At 41.3% G+C, this 19,798-nt stretch overlaps 1 protein-coding gene across 6 annotated transcripts in view; it reads left to right on the top strand.

Moving 5' to 3' along the window:
• The window catches only part of FAM131B (family with sequence similarity 131 member B), a 59,208-nt gene that overhangs the window by 30,116 nt on the left and 9,294 nt on the right, over positions 1–19,798 (top strand). For 4 of the 6 annotated variants that reach the window (XR_012626982.1, XR_012626981.1, XM_074855246.1 and 1 more), the window contains exons 2-4: positions 15,958–16,067; positions 17,530–17,565; positions 19,428–19,517. Coding sequence is in view for 3 of the 6 variants with exons in the window: in XM_074855222.1 (XP_074711323.1) it covers positions 15,958–16,067; positions 17,530–17,565; positions 19,428–19,517 (236 nt within the window). In the remaining 3 variants the exon portion in view is untranslated. Of the gene's footprint in view, positions 1–15,957; positions 16,068–17,529; positions 17,566–19,427; positions 19,522–19,798 lie in introns of those variants that run through there. The other 2 variants (XM_074855239.1, XM_074855255.1) reach the window with 2 other exon arrangements.

The raw sequence follows: 19,798 nt of genomic DNA on the forward strand, positions 1-19,798 counted from the left end.
TACCCAAAGGCAAAGCAAAGATCCTGAGAACTGCCCATCTGATTCCTAATCTTACAGACATCTCAGAGCTGTAGGTGTTTTCATTTTTGATTAAAAACTTCAAAGACAGACAGCTGTTTTATGGAGACCAAGACATTTCTCTGCCTTGATGAGCATCAGACTGTTCAGCCCTATCTCATCCATGAAAACAGACCTTTTTCTGTTCATCTTCCACAAGTGATTCTGTTGGTAGGTGCCAACAACAACTAACTAATCTCTATGTTTCCTCATGCAGTACAAGCTAGAATACTCACACAGTTATGTGAATAACTCTGGTTCATTGAATTCTCAGCTTTACCTGGGAGGATTTGAACGCTTCCATCTGAGGTTTATTCCTTTCCTTGATGTTGACCTTTTGGCTAGCTTTGAATGGCTCTCTGTAAACCATGCAGGGAACGAAAAGGTTTCTATGATTATGCTATCCATCCATCTGTCAGTCCTTCCCAGTAGCTTCAACTGGTTTTATTTTGTCCATATTTGACAGGACATGATGATGTTGTGTTTGACAAAGATACTACACTCCCACGAGTATCATGAAAACTGATATCAGAGAAAGAGCAATTTAAAGACTGATCATAATCACTGCAATTACATTTGTTGTTTTCTTAGTTGTTCAGGGAAAAGAAGGGAATGGAAAAGAATAATTGAACCATATACTCTAAATATTATACTCTTTACCAACATTAACATTGGCTACCAATATCGAATGATAATGTTTCTACTCTCTGCTGGGAAGTAAAACCTGAGAAACAGAAGCAAGTTTGTTAACAGTGGATAATAGCAGTGCTGGAAATTCACTGTTTAATTAATATGTTTCTTCTTACGTTAATTGGCATGACACATCAGAAAGCAATTGACACAAATACATGTTTGGTATATGGTGTTCATCTTCACCAGCATCATGTCAGGAAGGAAAAAACAGAATTTAAGACTCTAAAACTGTATTTGTCTACTTAATGTGGAACAAAATAGAGAAGACAGAGAAGATGCTTAGCATCCAACACAGAATTTATAACAAAAGAGATTATTAAAGTCTTCTGCATAGATGCAGATACCTGACTCAAGCATGTACCTTGATAAATGAACAAAAGACAGGCACAGGTACCAAATATAGCATCAATGAATACACCGTGGTAACAGGAATTGAGAATATGTCAAGAGGAAACCCAAGGAGAATGGACTTGTTTAGATTAAGTATTTCGAAACAAGGTGGATTTCCTATGATCACAGAAATGCAAAGAAACTCAAAAGATGTCCAACTAAAAAATTCTGTGTCTCCATGATAAATTGAAGTATGTGGCAAAATGAGCTACTGAAATAGGAAAAAAGTAGTAATATTAGATCAGCAAGGTGGGATACAGTCATCCAGATGGCTTCTTGGATTTTTCTAATGCATTCATCAAAATGGTCATTATTTCATATTGCTTGAGAATGCTTAGTGCACACATCTTCTAATTTCTGAGAGTCCAAAATTATGATGCTCAAAAAAAAGAGAGTGGGGAAAAGGGTATTCTCTTTTCCCTCATCTTTTTTCTTGTTTAAATGTTTTTCATCTTTATGATTTAGAAAGGCCCGACTTAAAAATAAACCTTGATTTTTACCTTAACAGTAGTGTAACAGAAAGAGGGATGATATTTTTCTCCCAAAGGCTTAGGGGACTTGAGTTGGAACATTACTTCAGTTGTGATGGAGACATCTTTTTCTGATGAGTGTTTGTCAGAGTTTTTTAATCAGATCTATGTTAAAATACAAAGCAACCATGATCTGCAAACAATGTATTTATTTCAACTGCTTCATGTAATTAACTTCCTACTTGTTCAGTCATCTACTGAGTCTTCCAGAGCAAGGATGGACTTTATGATGTTAAACCCAAACAAATAATACTTTTTTTTTTTTAAATCAAGAAATTTTTCAAAAATTCAATGAAAACGAAATCCCGTTATATCCTTTCTATACACACCATACAGAAACAATGACAAGGAAATCAGAAACCCAGTTATCTTTCAACTTTTATAATCTCATTTTACAGCATTTCAATGAGATATTCACTAGCATGTGTTTGTAAAAATCCCACTTTAAAATTAGCTTTATGACCCACTCATGTTTTAAAATGCTTATCAGCTGTACATGGAGAGAAGCAAATACCGTTCTGTAAGAGGTGATCGATGATAGAATTACAAATGGAATAGTCATGATGATTAGCAGAAGCTGGAATGGAAGATGGGTAAGAGAAAAGAAATGATATTGGAGAAGAAATGTACCATTACAAAAGAAAAAAACCATACTAAGTGGAGGGAGAAAGAGGTTGACAAAAGTCTGGATAAAAACAATACTAAAATGTAATGTATTGCTTTCAGTTTCTTTTTTGACACTTCACTGTCCATACTTATTTCTGATTTTCCATGTTTCTTTCCTTCCATCTGTCAGAGCAGATCTTGATCTTTCGTGTCTGTGGATTAATGCTGATCTTGCTATTTCTAGCAGAAGAGAAAAAAACCCGCTAACCTTCATCCAACTTCCAGTAAGAGGAAGTAACATTGCCCCAGGCCCAATGCCAATTAGAATCCAGAGATTTTCCTTTCAACCAATGTGTGATGTTGTAACTCTTCAGTTGATATTCCTTCATTTAAAAGCATTTAACAGATATTAGAGTTATTTTCTCCCAATGTATTTCTTTCTTAGTACCTGTGAAACTGTTTAGACCAAACATTTTCAATAATTATTCAGTCTTTATGACTATAGTGCATGCAAGATCACATTCTCTTCCCTTGTCTAGATAGATGAGATATTTAAACTGGAGAAAAACAGTAATAAATAAATTTTATAGGCCTTTAGTGCTACTATTATGGGACAGGTGTGGACTTTGAGACAAATAGTTGTTTGATGTTGATGTTATTCAACCATTTGATGTCACCATCTGCCAGAATAATATTAATATTTTCCACAGTCTGACACTTCATGGAAACCATCACTGGGCTAGCAGAATTGACAGCAAAGGTTGAGTGTCATTTGCCAGACTTGGGGGCTATCAGGTTGTTGAGCACCAGATTCCCTGAGGTTGGTCTCTCTCTTTGTCTGGGGGGTCTTTGCAGTGCATTCACAGAGCAGTGCTGCAACCTGTTTTGCACTGTGTGCCAGGACGTCTAGCTAGAAGGGCCACAGCACTGTGCTCAGAAACAGCTGAGAGTACAAGAAAAAGACCTAGAGTAAATGGAGATAAACAGGCATGACACTGCTACCTGCACTGAAGGCGTCTGTACAGCTGCCTTCTGCTCTGGAGAGGTGGCATCTCTCCTGCCTCTCCAGCATCACTGGATCAGCTCTGTGGCAGCTTCTGATGTGAAGGGTTGCAGATGGAGGGAAGGAGCAGGGACTGCTTCTGTGGGAAGAGGCAACTGGATCCCAGTGTGCAGGGGCAGGGTCCCGCTCTGCTCTTAACTCCAGTTTCATCCTCCCACTGACATCTGTTGATCCCTCAGCTCACCCTGACCATAGTCAACCCCTCCACTCCTTCCCGTACCTGCCCTCTCTAGATTTGCACATCCTTGCAGTGCCCCTTTCTTCTCCCCTTTGCCCCTTCCCTGTTCAAGGAAGACCAAATACAAAAGTATTTGATTCTAAGCCACAAGCAAACCTTATAGCTGATGCACCTGGGGCTGACAGTTGGGCTTTCCACAGCTCTATCTAGCACTCCCCTTTGCCAGAGATATTTTTAGCCCTAGCAGGTTTGCTTGCACCCCAGATCTCCAGCCACGCTAGGAACGGGCAACCCATGAGTGGGCCCACTAAGGCCTTGCTCCTCTCCCTTGAATCCAGGCACACCCCAAACCTCCCTCTTGCTTTGCCAGACTCAAGATTGCCAGTCTGATAGGTGGTAGTGCAGTCAGACACAGCTTTTTGAAGCAAAATAGAAAGAAAAGAAACTCTTGTCAAATGGGGAGTCCAAAATCTAGTCAAAGGTTGAGTAGAAGGTAGCAATGACATGTCTAGGCTTTATGCAGTGATAAAAGAAGTGTTTGCTCAGAGTGGGCTAGTCGTGGTTGTACTCCCCAGCCAGAGGGAGCAAGGGGCCTGTTCCATCCAGGCTGGCCATGACAGAATTAAGAGAAAGATTTGGCAGCCCAGCTCTGGGAGCCCGCCGAGGCCTGGGAGTGGTGATGTTTTCAGACCTGCTGGGAAGCTCTATGCACACCTTCGAGTGCCCTTATGTGCTAGCAGGGGTGAATCCGGCAGCCCAACAGAGGCAAGGTGGCTGCAGCTCCCTGCCCCTGGGTGCAGCCAGTATTCCCAGTATGCGTACACATAAGCATCATGCACAACACGTATGTCACCGAAATCGGGAATAAAGAAACTCCTTAACACTAAGGCAGTATTAAGAAGCAGGCGTTCTTTATTAATGGCTGGGCACATATGGGAGTTGTCTCACCAACAACACACACCTAACTCATGTAAGACACAGATTACGTAGGATACAGTAATACATAATAAACAAGTTCTCATACATAAACATGCTAATTCCCATAACTCATTTTCTTATTCCCACCTCTTTCTGGTCATGCGCACTTGAGTCCTGAAATGAGTTGGGAGGTGCTTGTGCGACCACCACACACCACCGACTCGAAAGACCCCTAAATGTCCTTCTCTCAAGGACTTTGGCTTGAATTGCACTTTTAACATGCTTCAAGGCTTCTTTACAATGTGTCCTCAAAAACATTCTGATCAGTGTGGTAATAAATTGTTTTCTAGCAGGCACCTACACAATGGTGTTTGTTACAGAATCATTCTACAAATAGATCACCAGTTAATGATTACTTTAGTTTAAGATTATACAGAAGTTGCTAACATATAGCAACTTTAAAATTTGATTTTACCTAAACATTTCTTATCCAGCACTCATTCCCCCCTTTTTATTGTAAAGAGTCTACTTTTTATAGATTCCTTTACATAATTTTTAAAAGCATTCATTTTACCCAACTAATAGCTATACATACAATCATAATTACTATTATGATGACAATAAGAGTTTCCAAAAGGCTTGCTAGCCACCCTGTTAGGGAGAATCCTAGTCCATGGAGGATTTTGCTTAACCATGAATTTTCTAATCCAGTTCATAATTCTTTACTACTTTGTGCCACATTTTTGATCCTATACAATTGTAGATTTAAATTCTTTGTCACATTTGGTATATGGATGCAGCAGGGGTCATTTATTAATCCTAAGTATTGACATACCCCGTGTTCCTTAAGTAACAATAAATCCAAGGCCAATCTGTTCCATAATGCCATCTTACTGCTTGCCTGAACCTGAGTATTCAATTCAGCCAATCCTGTGTGAGTAGCATTTGCCAATATTGCTACTTGTATTGAAAGATTATGCAACATAAATTTGTTTTGTAGTGCTGATATTCCTGGTAAAAAGCTTGATTCTAACACCCATCCTACTGTGGTTCCAGTACTTGGGGATTGCCAGGTGTCCTCTTCTCTTTTTACTCGAGTCCACTATGAAGGTCGCAGTGGTGACCTTCTCCAAAGAGGGCATAATGTTAATAATTGTAAAGTCCATTGTTTGTTTTGACTTTTCACTGGCATATGGGTATTCCATCTTCCATCACTGCTTACCCATACTGTCATTCCTAAACTTTTATTTGTCCCCTGACACAGTCGATCCCTGGCCATGTTCTCCTATCATTATTCAAATGCGACCAAGTATCATTTAGAGAATTTCTATAATTTCTACAGGTGCATCCCCATCTTAGAGCCTTGACTGCTGGGTAGAGACATTGAATTTCTGCATCTGATGAATTGCAGTTATATTTTTTTGTACAGTTCCATTTAGGGTGTATCGTTCTATCTTTTTGCTGAGCTTGTTCCAAATTGTCATAAATTGCACTTACTCGAGGAGGGTCTGTTAAAGGCCTAAGTGTTCCTTCAAACTCTGAACACCATCCTACATTTTGAATATGATCCCAAGTTTCTTTTGGGGGTTTTTGCCAAACCCTTGGGAGTTGGCAGCCCCATGGGGTATTAGTACAGGCCTCTCCAGATGGATGGTATATAAGTTCCTTTATCCAAGAGGTGTCAGGTTTTGTAATGTTACACCCAAAGGCAGTTTCATTTCTTCTATTAACATTTAAGGAATAATTTCCTTCTGTCCCTATCCAGGTTAATTTGCTTAAGTTTCCTTTTCACATCTTCTCCCATGCTATCGTTAAATCCATGGTGAGGATTCTCCATGGAACAGGATCATTGGCTGATTTTGGTATCGGAAAACAAGCTGTAACGGAGGTCAAATTTTGTACCTTTGCAAACCGTTGTATTAACTGCAAGATCAAATTATTTTCTAACAAATTCATTAATGCACAAAAAAATCAATATATAGTCTAAGGTTATTTTCCTCATGTTGTGGCTCACAATTTTACATTATTTTATACAACAGTCTCATAAGATTTTTAATTCTTGCTTCCTTGGTCTCTTCCTCTGAAATGTTAATTTTTTATTAAACAATTTAAAGCATATGATAAACAATAGAATAATTATTCCATACAGAATACCCAATAATAATCCTAAAACTATAAGTTTCCCGTAGTTATTTCCCCAAGTACAGTATATTCAACTTAAGTCTTTTCCTTATAAATTTTCAGTTTCAACAGTCCAGTTTTATCAGACTTCCAAACTTCTGAAGGTGCCTTTTTCACTCTGGTATAATGTATCCAAGGTTCCAATCCTTGCACCTTGACAGCAGTATATGTAGTCAACAGCACCTGATATGGACCTTTCAACTTCTCTTGCAAGGGTTCTGAGGTCTAGTTTCAATGTAGACCTAATTTCCCAGTTGAAATTAGTGCACTGGAGTGTCTAATGCTAAAGGTCCAGTCAAAACTATATATCACCGAAGAGCTGCAAGGGTTTTCCGTAAAGAAATTAAATACAATTTAAAATCCGCATTTCTCTCTGTGTCCATTTGTCCTGGGATTACTGGTGTCTGGTATGGTTTTTCATACAATATTTCATAAGGACTAACTTTGGTTTGGTTGTATTTGGTTGCAGATTTTGGTTGTATTCTAATTCTCAATAAGGCTAATGGGAGGGCTTGAACCCACTTTAGGGAGGTTTCTTGGCATATTTTACTAGTTTGTCACTTTAGAGTTTGATTCATTCTCTCTACCTTCCTACTTGACTGAGGCCTCCATGGAGTATGTAAATCCCATTTGATGCCAAGGATTTTACTTAACTGCTGGGCGATATCTGCCACAAAATGTGGGCCTCAGTCAGAAGATATTCCAATGGGTATTCCAAACCTTTGTATTATTTCCTTAAGCAATAGTTTGGTCGCTTCCCTAGCCTTGTTGCTGCGACAGGGAAAAGCCTCCAGCCATCCTGAAAAAGTATCAACTAGGACCAAAAGATATTTATAACCATTTTGCCTTGGCAATTCAGAAAAATCAATTTGCCAATAATCACTGGGAGAATTTACATGTTTAATAGTTCCTTGGAGAAGTTCTCTCTTATTTAAAGGATTGTTTTTCAAGCAAATACAGCATTTCACCATTATAGACTTTATTATTCCTGTCATTCCTACCCATATAATTAAATTTTGAAGACTGGAAATCATAGCTTCACTACCCAATGAGTTTCCTCATGTTTTTGTTTTACAATTTCAGTCATAATCTGTGGTGTAACAACAGGGAGTTATCAGCCAACCTGCCTCATTTGGAGGTGCTTTCAACAATGACGCCCATTGTTGATCTCTCTCACTATACTTAGGTATCAGATTCAGGAGTCTGATCTGCTTTACTGGTACTAATGCAAAGATGCTTTGTTCAGCCACCTCTTTAGCAGCTTTATCAGCTAACCTGTTGCCTACATTTATTGTGGTTTGTCCAAATTGATGTGCTTTACAGTGCATTATAGCCACCTCCTTAGGTCTCTGAATATCTTGGAGCAGCTGAAGAATTTCTTCCTTGTATTTAGTGGGAGATCCTTGGGCTGACAATAATCCCCTTTCTTTCCAGATAGCCCCATGGGCGTGAACTATTCCACGTGCATACTTTGAATCAGTCCATATGTTGACTCTCTTCTCTTCAGCTGTTTTCAAAACTTGTCTTAATGCCACCAACTCCACTTTTTGGGCCGATGTCTTATCAGGCAAGGCCTTCACTTCCATTACCTGGGTAGTTGTAACCACTGCATATCCAGCTATTCATTTCCCATCTCGAACAAGGCTACTTCCATCTGTGAACAATTCCAAGTCAGAGTTGGTTAATGGTCCATCCTTTTAATCTTGTCTGCTCAAGTACACATGTTCAATTGTTTGCAGGCAGTCATGGTATAAGGGCTCAAGATCTTTTGCTTCTGAATTTAAAAACATTGCTGGGTTGATTGCCATAGTGGTCTTGAGATCACCATCATCTTGTTCCAACCAGATAACTTGATATTTGAGCATACGACTTGGCGACAGCCAGGGTCCCCCCTTTTGCTCCAAAACAGAAATCACCATATGCGGAACATAGACAGTGATCTTTTGTCCTATTGTCAACTTTCTGGCTTCTTGGATCAAAAGGACAGTTGCAGCCACAGCACGCAGGCATCCTGGCCATCCCTTACTTACATTGCCTAGTTGTTTGGAGAAATATCCAACAGCCCTTCTCCAAGTTCCCAGTCTTTGAGCCAATACACCCAGGGCAAGATGTTGCCATTCATGTACAAAAAGTTCAAAGCATTTCGACAAATCAGGCAATCCTAGCGCAGGTGCTGACATCAGTGCTTTCTTTAAATTTTTGAAAGCCACCCAACATTTGGGAGTCCATAATAGATGATTCTCCTTTGATTCTTTCAGAACTTCATAAAGGGGTTTCACCAGAAATCCATAGTTGAGGATCCACAGTCTGCACCACCCAACCATACCCAAAAATGGTCTTAGCTCCCGTATGGTTCTGGGCTCTGGAGTTTGGCAAATTGTATCCTTCCTGTCAGCCCCCAATCTCCATCGTCCTTGTGAAATTTCAAATCCTAAATAAGTCACAGTCTGTTTCTTTATCTGAGCTTTGTTCTTTGATACACGGTATCCTTCTTGTCCTAGAAAGTTCAGTAGACTTATAGTCATTTGTAAACATTCCCCTTGCATCTCTGCCTCTAATAGGACATCATCTACATATTGCAGTATTATTCCTTCAGGATTTCTCTTCCTCCATAATTCCAATTCCTTTGCCAACTGATTGCCAAATGTCATTGGACTGTTTTTAAACCCTTGAGGTAACACTGTCCAAGTAAGTTGTGTCTTTCATCCTGAGGTGGGACTTTCCCACTCAAAGGCAAATATTGCCTGGCTGTCTATATCTAGAGGTATGGAGAAGAAAGCATCCTTAAGATCAAGTACAGTAAACCACTTATGCCTTTCCTTTAAAGATGTTACCATACTACTGGGTGAATATCTTGAACAATTTGATTTATAGCCCTTAAATCTTGAACTAATCTATGTTCTTTATTGTTTTGGTTTTTTACTGGTAGTATCAGAGTGTTATATTCTGGTTCGCGCTTTCTTAGCAATCCATAATTTAAGAATTTTGTAATCAATTCCTCCAATCCCTTCCTTGCCTCCCATTTAATAGGGTATTGTTTTTGTCTTACCGGTTTAGCTCTATATTTTAAAGTCAGCCTGTAAGCTCTGCAATTTTGGATCATCCTGGAATTCCACTTGCCCATACCAGTGGTATCACTGCATTCTCTACTTCCTTGGGAATCTCTTCTGTTTTCTTGTCCTGCAATATAGAAGTTCTTGTTTCTGGAATTAGTAATTGTATTTTGATTCTGGAATTAGTAATTGTATTTCTCCATCTTTAAATGTAATCTGAGCTTCCAAAAAAAGATCTCTCCCCATTAAGGGAATTGGTCAATCTGGCATATATAAAAATTGATAGGTTACCCATTGTTTGCCAACTTTAAATTTTAATGGTTGGAGGAAAAGCCGCTTTTCCACTTTACATGTTGCACCAACAATGTTTACTGATGTTTGGCTAAAATTTCCTTTACAAGTATTAAGAACTGAATATGTGGCTCCTGTATCTACTAAAAATTCAATTTCATCATTCCCCAGCTTTAATGTAGCCCGGGGCTCAGCTGAGGATGATGCCCCCAGTCTCCTTCATGATTCTTCATCTAAGGTCATCAGTTTAACAGCTTGCAAGGTCGGATCTAAATTCCCTGCTTGAAGGCAGTCCTTTTTCCAAGGTCCTCTTTCCTTACAAATTGCACATTGATCTTCTGCAAGCCGAGACTGTACAAAAGGGGGTAATCTTCCTATTGCCCTACCTCTTCCAGTTCCTCTGTACTCCCTTCCTCTTCCTCGAAATCCTCCTCCAGAAACCCCAGTGAGGGCTGCAATCAGTCTCACATCTGTTATTTTCCCTTCTAATCTGCCTTGTTTCTTTCTCCTTTTCTCTATTATTAAAACTTTCCATGCTACATCCATCATTTTTTCCAAATTTCTAGAATCTGCCTCTTCCAATTTTTGAAGTTTCTTTCTTATATCTGGTGTGGATTGACCCATAAAAATGGAGGCTAACTGAACCGCCTCCTCAGGATTCTCAGGATCCAAACTGTTATATTTTCTAGCTGTTAATTTTAACCTTTCCATAAAGGCAGTTGGGGATTCATTTGAATCTTGTTTCACTTCGTACAATTTAGACCAATTTATTGCTTTGGTCATAGCATGTCTTATTCCAAATAATATCCACCTTTGATACCTTCTTAATAATTCCCAGGGTCCCTCCCGGTTTGGATCCCAATTTCTGTCCACAGTGGGCAAGTTCTGGTCTACAGGTCCCTGCAGGTCTCCATTAGCATGTGCCCCTTCTTGTTTTCTGGCAGTATTTAACACCATTCTTTTCTCTGTACTAACAACATATCTAATATTACTTGTAAGTAATTCCAATCAGGATTTTGAGTTCTGATTATAGTCTTGAACATGTTTGCCACCTTATCTGAATCCTCCCTATAAATCCCTGCCATCCCCTTCCATGATCTTAAATCCGTCATGGAAAATGGAATTTTAGCCATTACCAGTTCCCTGCCGGAGTGGAGCCTGTATTATTTCCCCCTGTCTGCCCTGCGTCCTTCCCACTACTGGGCTAAATTCCTCCTGTCCTTCGTCATTCTGCTCCTCCCAAGCTCTCCTGACTCCTGCTTCTTCTAACTGTTCGTTATCATTCAGGCCATTCCCAAACCTCTGTCTTGGCATTATTACCAATTCTAAATCATCATCTTCTTCTTTCTCACACTTTAAACATCTCTTTCCAATACTACATGCAGAACAACACCTCTGTAAATGTCCTTTCCTGTTTACTTTTTCTTGTGCTAATGCCATGGGGTCAGGTGATTTTAACCCACACTGTCTTTGCCACTCCAGCTAATTTCATAAAGAGAAAAAAAGATCAACATATAGTACCTCATCCCATTTTTCTTCTCTCCTACAAAACAACATCAATTGCAACGTGGTATTATATTTTAAAGTTCCATTTTTTGGCCATTTTTCCCCATCATCGAGAATGTACATAGGTCACCAATGATTACAATATTCCTTAAACTGCCTATGACTAAGTAGATTCCCTCCCACCTTTTTTCAGTGCTTTAAAATACATCCTAAGGGAGATTGTTTGGGAATTCCTTCTTCCTCTGATGTTGAGTTTTTCCCCCCTCCTATAGAAGCCTTATTCTCCGTACCTCACCAACCTGTTTACCAAACCCTAGGTATCCCACAGGCTTTCGCCTAGCAGGTTCAAAACCTCCTTATGTAAGGCACCTTATTCTTAGCCCAATCCTGCAGGGTTTTCACCATGTCTTATGGACAGGCCTTTACCATCATAAATGATAAAATGCCTTTACCTTTTCCCAGGGAACTTACTTGAGCTCTGTGGTCTGAGGATTGGAGGTTCTCCCTGAGAATCCCTCAGTGCCAGCTGGGAGTCCCACAATCCCAAGTATCATGAGGTTCACGAGCAGTGTCCCACCTGAGTCACCAAAACTGTCACCCAATTTTGGTGACACATCTGCATACATATATGCACATACATGCCAGCCACGCAGATCAACACAGACAGACACACTCAGCCCTCACACAAACAGCGCCAACAGCCTCATCCTGCTCCCATCTCCATCTGAGCATGATGGAGATCCACTATGAGCAGCATGGATCCCTCCTGTCGCAGGACTGCTCAGTCTGCCCAGTAGCTGCCCCTGGATCCCGGCGTCCCCAGTTCCTGGCACCTGGCAGCCCCTGAGACCACAGCCACGCTGCAGTTGCTGGTGCAGACTCCTCGCTCACAGATGCACACACACAGAGCTCTGTCACAAGTGGCTGGGACTCCCCTGATCCTTCTAGTAGCCCACTAACCCTGTGGTCTCACCCTCAGGGGCACATAAGGGCACACAGCTGGCACTCAGATCACTTCACCTTCATTTTGTCTAGTGGCCACGTGCTCATTCACATGCCCTCACTCACTCCAGCTGATTTCACTCACTCTGGTCTCTCTGATCCCTGGCACTTAGACTTCCATCATGAAACACATACACCCAGAATAGAGCATCCTTCATGCTAGAAAATAGTTAGAAATTGATTTTAACAAGAACACAGGACAGACTGCACAAAATAATCACAGAATCACAGAATCATCTCAGTTGGAAAAGACCTTGAAGATCCTCCAGTCCAACCATTAACCTCACACTGACCGTTCTCAACTCTACCAGATCCCTCAGCGCTGGGTCAACCCAACTCTTCAACCCCTCCAGGGATGGGGACTCCCCCCCTGCCCTGGGCAGCCCATTCCAACGCCCAACAACCCCTTCTGGAAAGAAATACTTCCTAAGAGCCAGTCTGACCCTGCCCTGGCGCAGCTTGAGGTCATTCCCTCTTGTCCTGTCACTTGTTCCTTGGTTCAAGAGACTCATCCCCCCTCTCTGCACCCTCCTTTCAGGGAGTTGTAGAGGGCCATGAGGTTTCCCCTCAGCCTCCGCTTCTCCAGACTAAACCCCCCCAGTTCCCTCAGCCGCTCCCCATCAGACCTGTGCTCCAGACCCTGCACCAGCTTCGTTGCCCTTCTCTGGACACGCTCGAGTCATTCAGTGTCCTTCTTGGAGTGAGGGGCCCAAAACTGAACCCGGTCATCAAGGTGTGGCCTCACCAGTGCCGAGTCCAGGGGTAAGATCCCTTCCCTGTCCCTGCTGGCCACACTTTCTGATGCAAAGCCAAGATGCCATTGGCCTTCTTGTCCACCTGGGCACACTGCTGGCTCATGTTCAGCCAGCTGTCAGTCAACACCCCCAGGTCCCTCTCTGACTGGCAGAGCATGCCAGACAACCATACTGATCAGCAACCTGTTTACATGCTTCCCGTCCCTTTTATCCCTTTATCTGTTTTCTCACATTTGTTTCTTCCCAAACTACCTAGATCCCCCCCTTTCCCTGCTGTTGGTTCTTCCCCTACACATCAGATAAATCTAGTGCAATCCTCAAATGCTCTTCTCCTGCATCCCATCATGGGTCCCATACCCCTGGGCAGTAACTGCCCCCCTCAGTTACGAAACTGCTTCTGAAAGCCTCTCCCCTTGACTGATCTTGATGGGCTTTCCCCTGAACCCTGGGACTGAGGCTGTCCTTGGAGCAGCCCTGGGAGGGACCCGGACAGGGTGTCCCTTCTTGTGAGTCCATAATTTGGGTCCCCACCTGCCATCGTGCCCTGTGCTCCTCTGGGCTTGTGGATATGGGCCTTGGGTGGGCTGATGGCTCCTGGGATGGGCCTGGGAGCAGCCCGGCAGGGTGCTGGCTGGGATCCCCCTCCTGCCATCGTCTCCCTGTGCTCCTCTGTGGGTGCGCAGGTGAACTTCTGCCACACAATCTAACATTATCCCCTGCAAAGTGGGGTGCCTGCAGATGGGAGCCAAGTGATCTGATCAGAATTTAACACAAATTCAGCTCTACCACTCATAGCTCATGAATTGATCGTGGTTAATAGTAATCACAATTATAAATAAATAACTGAGCTCAGTAAGGCCAAATGCATGCATGTGCTGGTCAAGAAAATCAGTCAAGAGGATCACAACCTTGAAAGGTGGTCTTTGTCATGCTCCTCATAGCCATGTTGTGCCTCCTCCTGAAGTCTGGCTGTGTCTGACCTCTGTGCTCACCTTTGTAGCATACAGTACAGGAATGTCCTTTTTCCTTTCTTTACTCAGCCTAGTCAGAGGCATATGGGGAATGCTATTAAAGCACTTGATTTTAATTATCCTCATGAACTGAAACATAACCTCAGGTGTGAAGGGCAAAATATGCCTTGGTTCTTTCAGAAAGGGAGATCTTCTTGCACAGTAGAAAATTATGAGATGTGAAGGTGTAGTGGACACCAACTCAAATAGCATTTGCTTTCTGCTGGTTTTCATCTCTCCATGTTTAGCCTTTTTAAGGGACCAAATTATTTTTTTTCATTTTGAATTCTAGCTGATGAGTGCCTCAGGTTTCCCACTCATGAGTGCCTACATGCCTCCTTGCAGGCCTGTGTAGGGTGAGCACAGCATCTCTTGCCTATCAGAAGATTTCTATCTGGGAAGAGCAGTGACGAGCCAGTGTAAATATGCCAGAGCTGCTAGAATGAGCAAGGGGGTTTGCATATGTCTGTGGAGGAGAAATTTACTATAAAGAGTAAATAAAAAGCTAAAAGCTAATGAAAATGGAACCATTCACATGAGTGGCATGTACTCCAAATAGACTAGATATTGCTGAATTGATCCCAGGAATAGATGGTCATTTTGGGAGCTATATTTCTTACCAGGTTCCAAAAGGCTCAGGTTTAAACACAGTACAACCTTTCCTCCATGACGTGGGAGCAAATAACTTTTAACAGGGTTTGAAGATGGCACAAAAGCTGAAGGCAGAGTAAATCACTAACTGGACAGAGCAGTCACACAGAGCAGTTCTGGTTACTTGGCTGGCTCTTTAAAATGTGCTACTTTGCATTTAGTTTCACTTTTATTGCAATTCGATCTTATTGAATAATCTTAATTTTAATCTTTATTAATTAAATTTTATAATTTCTGTTTTATGTTATTATTTAATTTTACCTGATCCTTTAAGTTGTATTAAATTGCATCTAAAATCAAATGGCACAGACTCTGCTTTTGAATGGGTGACAATTCCAGAAAGCTGTGCGAAGTACATAGGGATCTGAGTGAACAAACACCTGAATGTGAGAACTGTGAGGTTATGGCACAATGGGTTAATGTAAAGAGGGGCAGTAAGTAGCTATTTTTAGTTTTACTTACATTACTGTGTATACTGTTGTGTCCACATTTCAAAGAACTGAAATATTTGAGATGTCCTTTAAAAAGAGACACAGATTTATTAAGGGGACTGGAAAAATGATCTACAGTAAGAAAACTAAAGATCTCAGTCTGTTTAGTTTGTCAAGAAGAAAAGCAAGTGTATGAATAACTTTCCTGAAATGTAATGGCAGGTATTAGAAAGGTCTTTAATCTTGCTGTGAATGGCAGAGTAAGGGCACCAGCAGCTCTAAGTTGATGTCAGACCAATTCAAATTATAAAGGAGAAATGCCTTTTTAAGTGATGATGGTTTAATATTGGAACAGAATATTTAAAGAATTGGTTCTTTCTCAGTCACACATCATGACTGGATGCGTTTTTCCTGGGGAGCTGTACTTTAGCCAAGCATATATTATACTTGAGAAAAACCCAAATGACTGGTCTTACAGAGATAACTGTGTGGAATATTGCAATAGTTGGTGATGTACAGGTTGTCTGACAAAAATCGGGGGGTCTGATTTAAGGCTGTTGTGTACGCTGAGCTGAGTTGGCTTAAGACTGCTAGAACAAATTGTAGTGGCATTCAGAAGCCTGACTAGATGTGTTCCCACAGGAAATGAGGTGATTGCAGTAGACTGGAAGGGACTGAAAGATGTGGACCAAATCAATATGGACAGCACCAGTTCACTGCATGGCAGCAGCTTCCATCGACCTTCCACTGAGGTGAGTGCCTGTCCCAGACCCACTTACCCAGGGGGATCAGAAAGTTTCAGTTCTGTCTGAGTTCAGAAATGGGTGTTGTGCATCATTGAGGTGTCATCTGGGAGAGGACCAGAATACCAGTGTGCACCTGAGGATCAGACTTTCATATCTGCAGTTTGGCTTGCCTTGAATAGAGTGGAGTCACTCTGTTCACGATATCCATAGTGAGTAAGAATTTGCAAATGAAAGTGCTTTTAACCACTCATGAGTGGAACAGAACATGGAAAATACTGTGGCAGTTCTGACAAGCCTGTAAGTCTGCATTCCTTGAATAATGGATTCACTGAAATGTCCAGCACTATGTCTGTCCCAGATTCTGCAGCACAGCCATAAAATCTTTTGAAGAAACACATTTGTCTCCATTTTGATTTTTAGGGATGCATTCACTAGTAACTCACTGCCAGTTGATTCACCATGCAGTATCTCAAGGGCTGATTAATTTGCTGTTCTGAATTATTGCAGCTTCTGCAATCTTAGGTACCTGAATTTTCAGCTCTGTAAGGTTCAGTGTGTGCAGTCATGATTAATAAAAAGATCAAAGCTATGTTAAACACGTAATATTTGAGGAATCACAAATAATGTTCACAAATAACATTGAAAAATAACATGCAATTTGCAAAACCTTACAAAAGGCTAATGTATAGCTATTTTTATTTCCTTGTTATACCTTGATGGCCTGGAATGTAAGTTCAAGAAACTTGGAGTTTCATGGAATGCTGGCAGAAATTGTGGGGCCCAACCTTGTATGGAAAATTCAGTTAAAGACAGATCTAAAAGTCAATGGGCATAAACTATACCTCAGTGAACATTTTGATTTATGTGAATGGGTACCATAGGTGTAATTGATTAATCTAAATTTTCCTGAGTGTCCACATCCCCAAAACCAAGATGTTGAGCTGTGACTCCTTCCAGCTGAAGGAAATCACTATGAATTAGAACTGTAATGGCTGAGATGGATCTAGTTTGCAAGGGGAAGGTGAGTCAGACTGGACAAACTGAAATACTACAAGAGAAAATAATTTCAGCAGAAAATTATTCTGTAACTGGCTGTATTATATTCAAAATAGATAGGTAGTGTAGCTCCTCCTTGTGTTAGCCTCAAAGTGGTGCAACTCCCACGCAGGGGTGCCAGCATTGCAACATTTAGCAAAGAGCTGTTAGAAAGGGAGCCTTATGAAAAAGGGGTTGTTTTTCCCTCTCCTACTCTCCGTATGATCCTCTTCACTATTGTATCTTTAAACACCATGATACCTACAGACACCCTAATCAACAGCAGGGAATGAAACCAGCTTGAAAGACACAAGTTCTTTTAATATATCAGATAAAGTAGTGGCTGTTGATTATGGCAAACTACTAGATAGATGCATGGCTGTTTGCAACTTGTTTGTTACACTAATATGATGTCCTTCTTTGCTTTCTTTAGCAAACACGGACAGATTTCTCCTGGGATGGTATCAATGTGAGTATGATACCAGGATTAGAATCTCCGGTTTTGGTAGTATAATAATTTTAAAATTGCAGATACTTTCAAAACTTTTAAATGGCCGTCATTTTCTCGTTCTCTGTGGTTTGAAAGCACTTGGGACACTGCATATCAGTGGGATGTATTTTTAACTAACCCTCACCCTACTGACATCCCTTTCATTGTGGCACTTGTGGCTTGGGATCTGTTGCCTAGGGTCAATTAGAGAAACAAATTGTGCAGGAAAATAATGGTGCATGCAGCAACTGTCTAGAAGAAATTTGTCAGTTTTTTCCTCACTGTACCTCTGTCTAGCTGAAAGCAAGGTATGCAAAGTCATTTTTCCTTAAAGATAGTAGAAGACAGTTTCCTAACTTGCAGCTTCCCATTTTCCAACCCATTCTGAATCCATGGAGCTCTTTCATAATGCATCTCTTTCTCTTTCTCGGTGTAATTCCATAGATTTTCTTTGTTATCAAATCTGGCTCATGAATTTCCTTCCCTTCCCTTCATTCCTGCCTTCATGTCATAGCTTTCCAACCTCATAGCTCTTCAACGTCATAGCAATAGAGACCTGCAGTTCACTTTCTTTTCTGGACTGAATGCATGGGGTGGCTCACAGCACAGCAGCAAATGGGTGGATACTGCACAGCAGCACCCAGGCAGGAATGACCAGTGGGGGCACAGATGGACAGTCTTCACCCGGCTTCATCACCAAAGGAAATGCCTCATGGAACAAGGGCTGTGTTCTCATTTTTTATTGTTTTTCCCCTGCTTTCTGATTTCTTCAGCTCACATGTTACACACAAACATTCCTGGATCCAAAGTTACAGGTTGCTTTAGCTGCTTCATTTGCACTCACTTTCCAGAGAAACTCACCTCTCCCATTTTGGCCGTTGACTGGAATTATATGCAGTTCAACATCTTTACAATGCCTGCCTTTGCCTCCAACTGTTTGACTGCCACTCACCTTTTGTGAGGTTTGTGCCTATGACCAAATGCTTGCTTCATGTCAGAATTTAAAATTTCCAGTATCATGGCCACTACTTTTGAGTATCTTTGTGTTTGAAACATGCTGGACTTGATTTTCAGAGAGGTTGAAATGAAGAGCAGAAGCAATGCTTGTTTAGCCCTTGTGAAAATTATGCCTTGTATGCAATGCCTGGGATCTCTGAAGAAGCCTGGTGAATTCATCTTGAGGGGCTGTGTTTTAGGTTGATGTTTGTGACTGCTGCCTATCCCAATAGTTTCTTGTCCTTGTTATTCAGGGACTGAGGACTAACATAGAGAAGAGAGTAAAGGGAATTAAGCAGAACTATAGACGTCATTTCTTTACGGGTAGTTGTAGGTGCTTGAAACAGGATACATCACTGATACGGTCACGTTCATTTTATTAAGACCATATGAGAAGAAATAAAAAACAAAAGTAACATATAAAAATTAATATCTGTAGTATGATGCATATGTGATGTGTTACTGGGTCTTGCCTATCACATTGTCAACTCCCCATAGTAAACTCCCTGAATTGTCCATCAGCCATGTCTTGCATCTCTAACAAAGAGTTGGGAACAGTGCAGCATGTCCATGGAGGACTGGCAGCAACCAAAGGGGAGCCTCTCACAGCCTGCTTCTGCCTCTCCCTCTGACCTTGCCTCACTCAGTCCCAACGCTATGCAATATCCAGTCCTGGTTAAACAGCCTCTAATTTTTGCTTCCCTTCTTTTGTTCTTTTTCTTGTTGCTTGCTTCTGCTCCTCATCTTCCCCCTACCTTCTGGCATCCTTACACTGATTTCTCACTTCAATTCACTTCCTTTTCTCCTTCCTGTATATAATTTCTACATATTGTCTCTCTTTTCAGCTCTCCATGGAAGATACGACCTCCATCCTCCCCAAGCTGAAACGCAACTCCAATGCTTATGGGATTGGGGCTTTGGCTAAATCATCTTTCTCTGGTGAGGTCCTCAAAATTTGGGTTTGTCCTTGGCAGCTTCTCTCCGCAGGCCTTTGTGCCTCTTTCCTCTCTGTTGCTGTCCCAACTGCTCCTTTCTGACTCTTGCCTTTTCAAGGCCTTAGAGGAGTCTCTACTACCACGATTCAAGATACAGAGATCTCTTAGTTGTTGCCCTTTCAAAGAACAAATTTTCTTACTCCTGTTGGCCTCTAACCCCAGCTCAGACATCTTTAATTGCTTCCCCTCAAACAGTCTTGGGTTTAAACCCATTTTCTGTA

This window comes from Strix uralensis, chromosome 2 (genome assembly GCF_047716275.1).
Source record: "Strix uralensis isolate ZFMK-TIS-50842 chromosome 2, bStrUra1, whole genome shotgun sequence".
NCBI lineage: Eukaryota > Metazoa > Chordata > Aves > Strigiformes > Strigidae > Strix > Strix uralensis.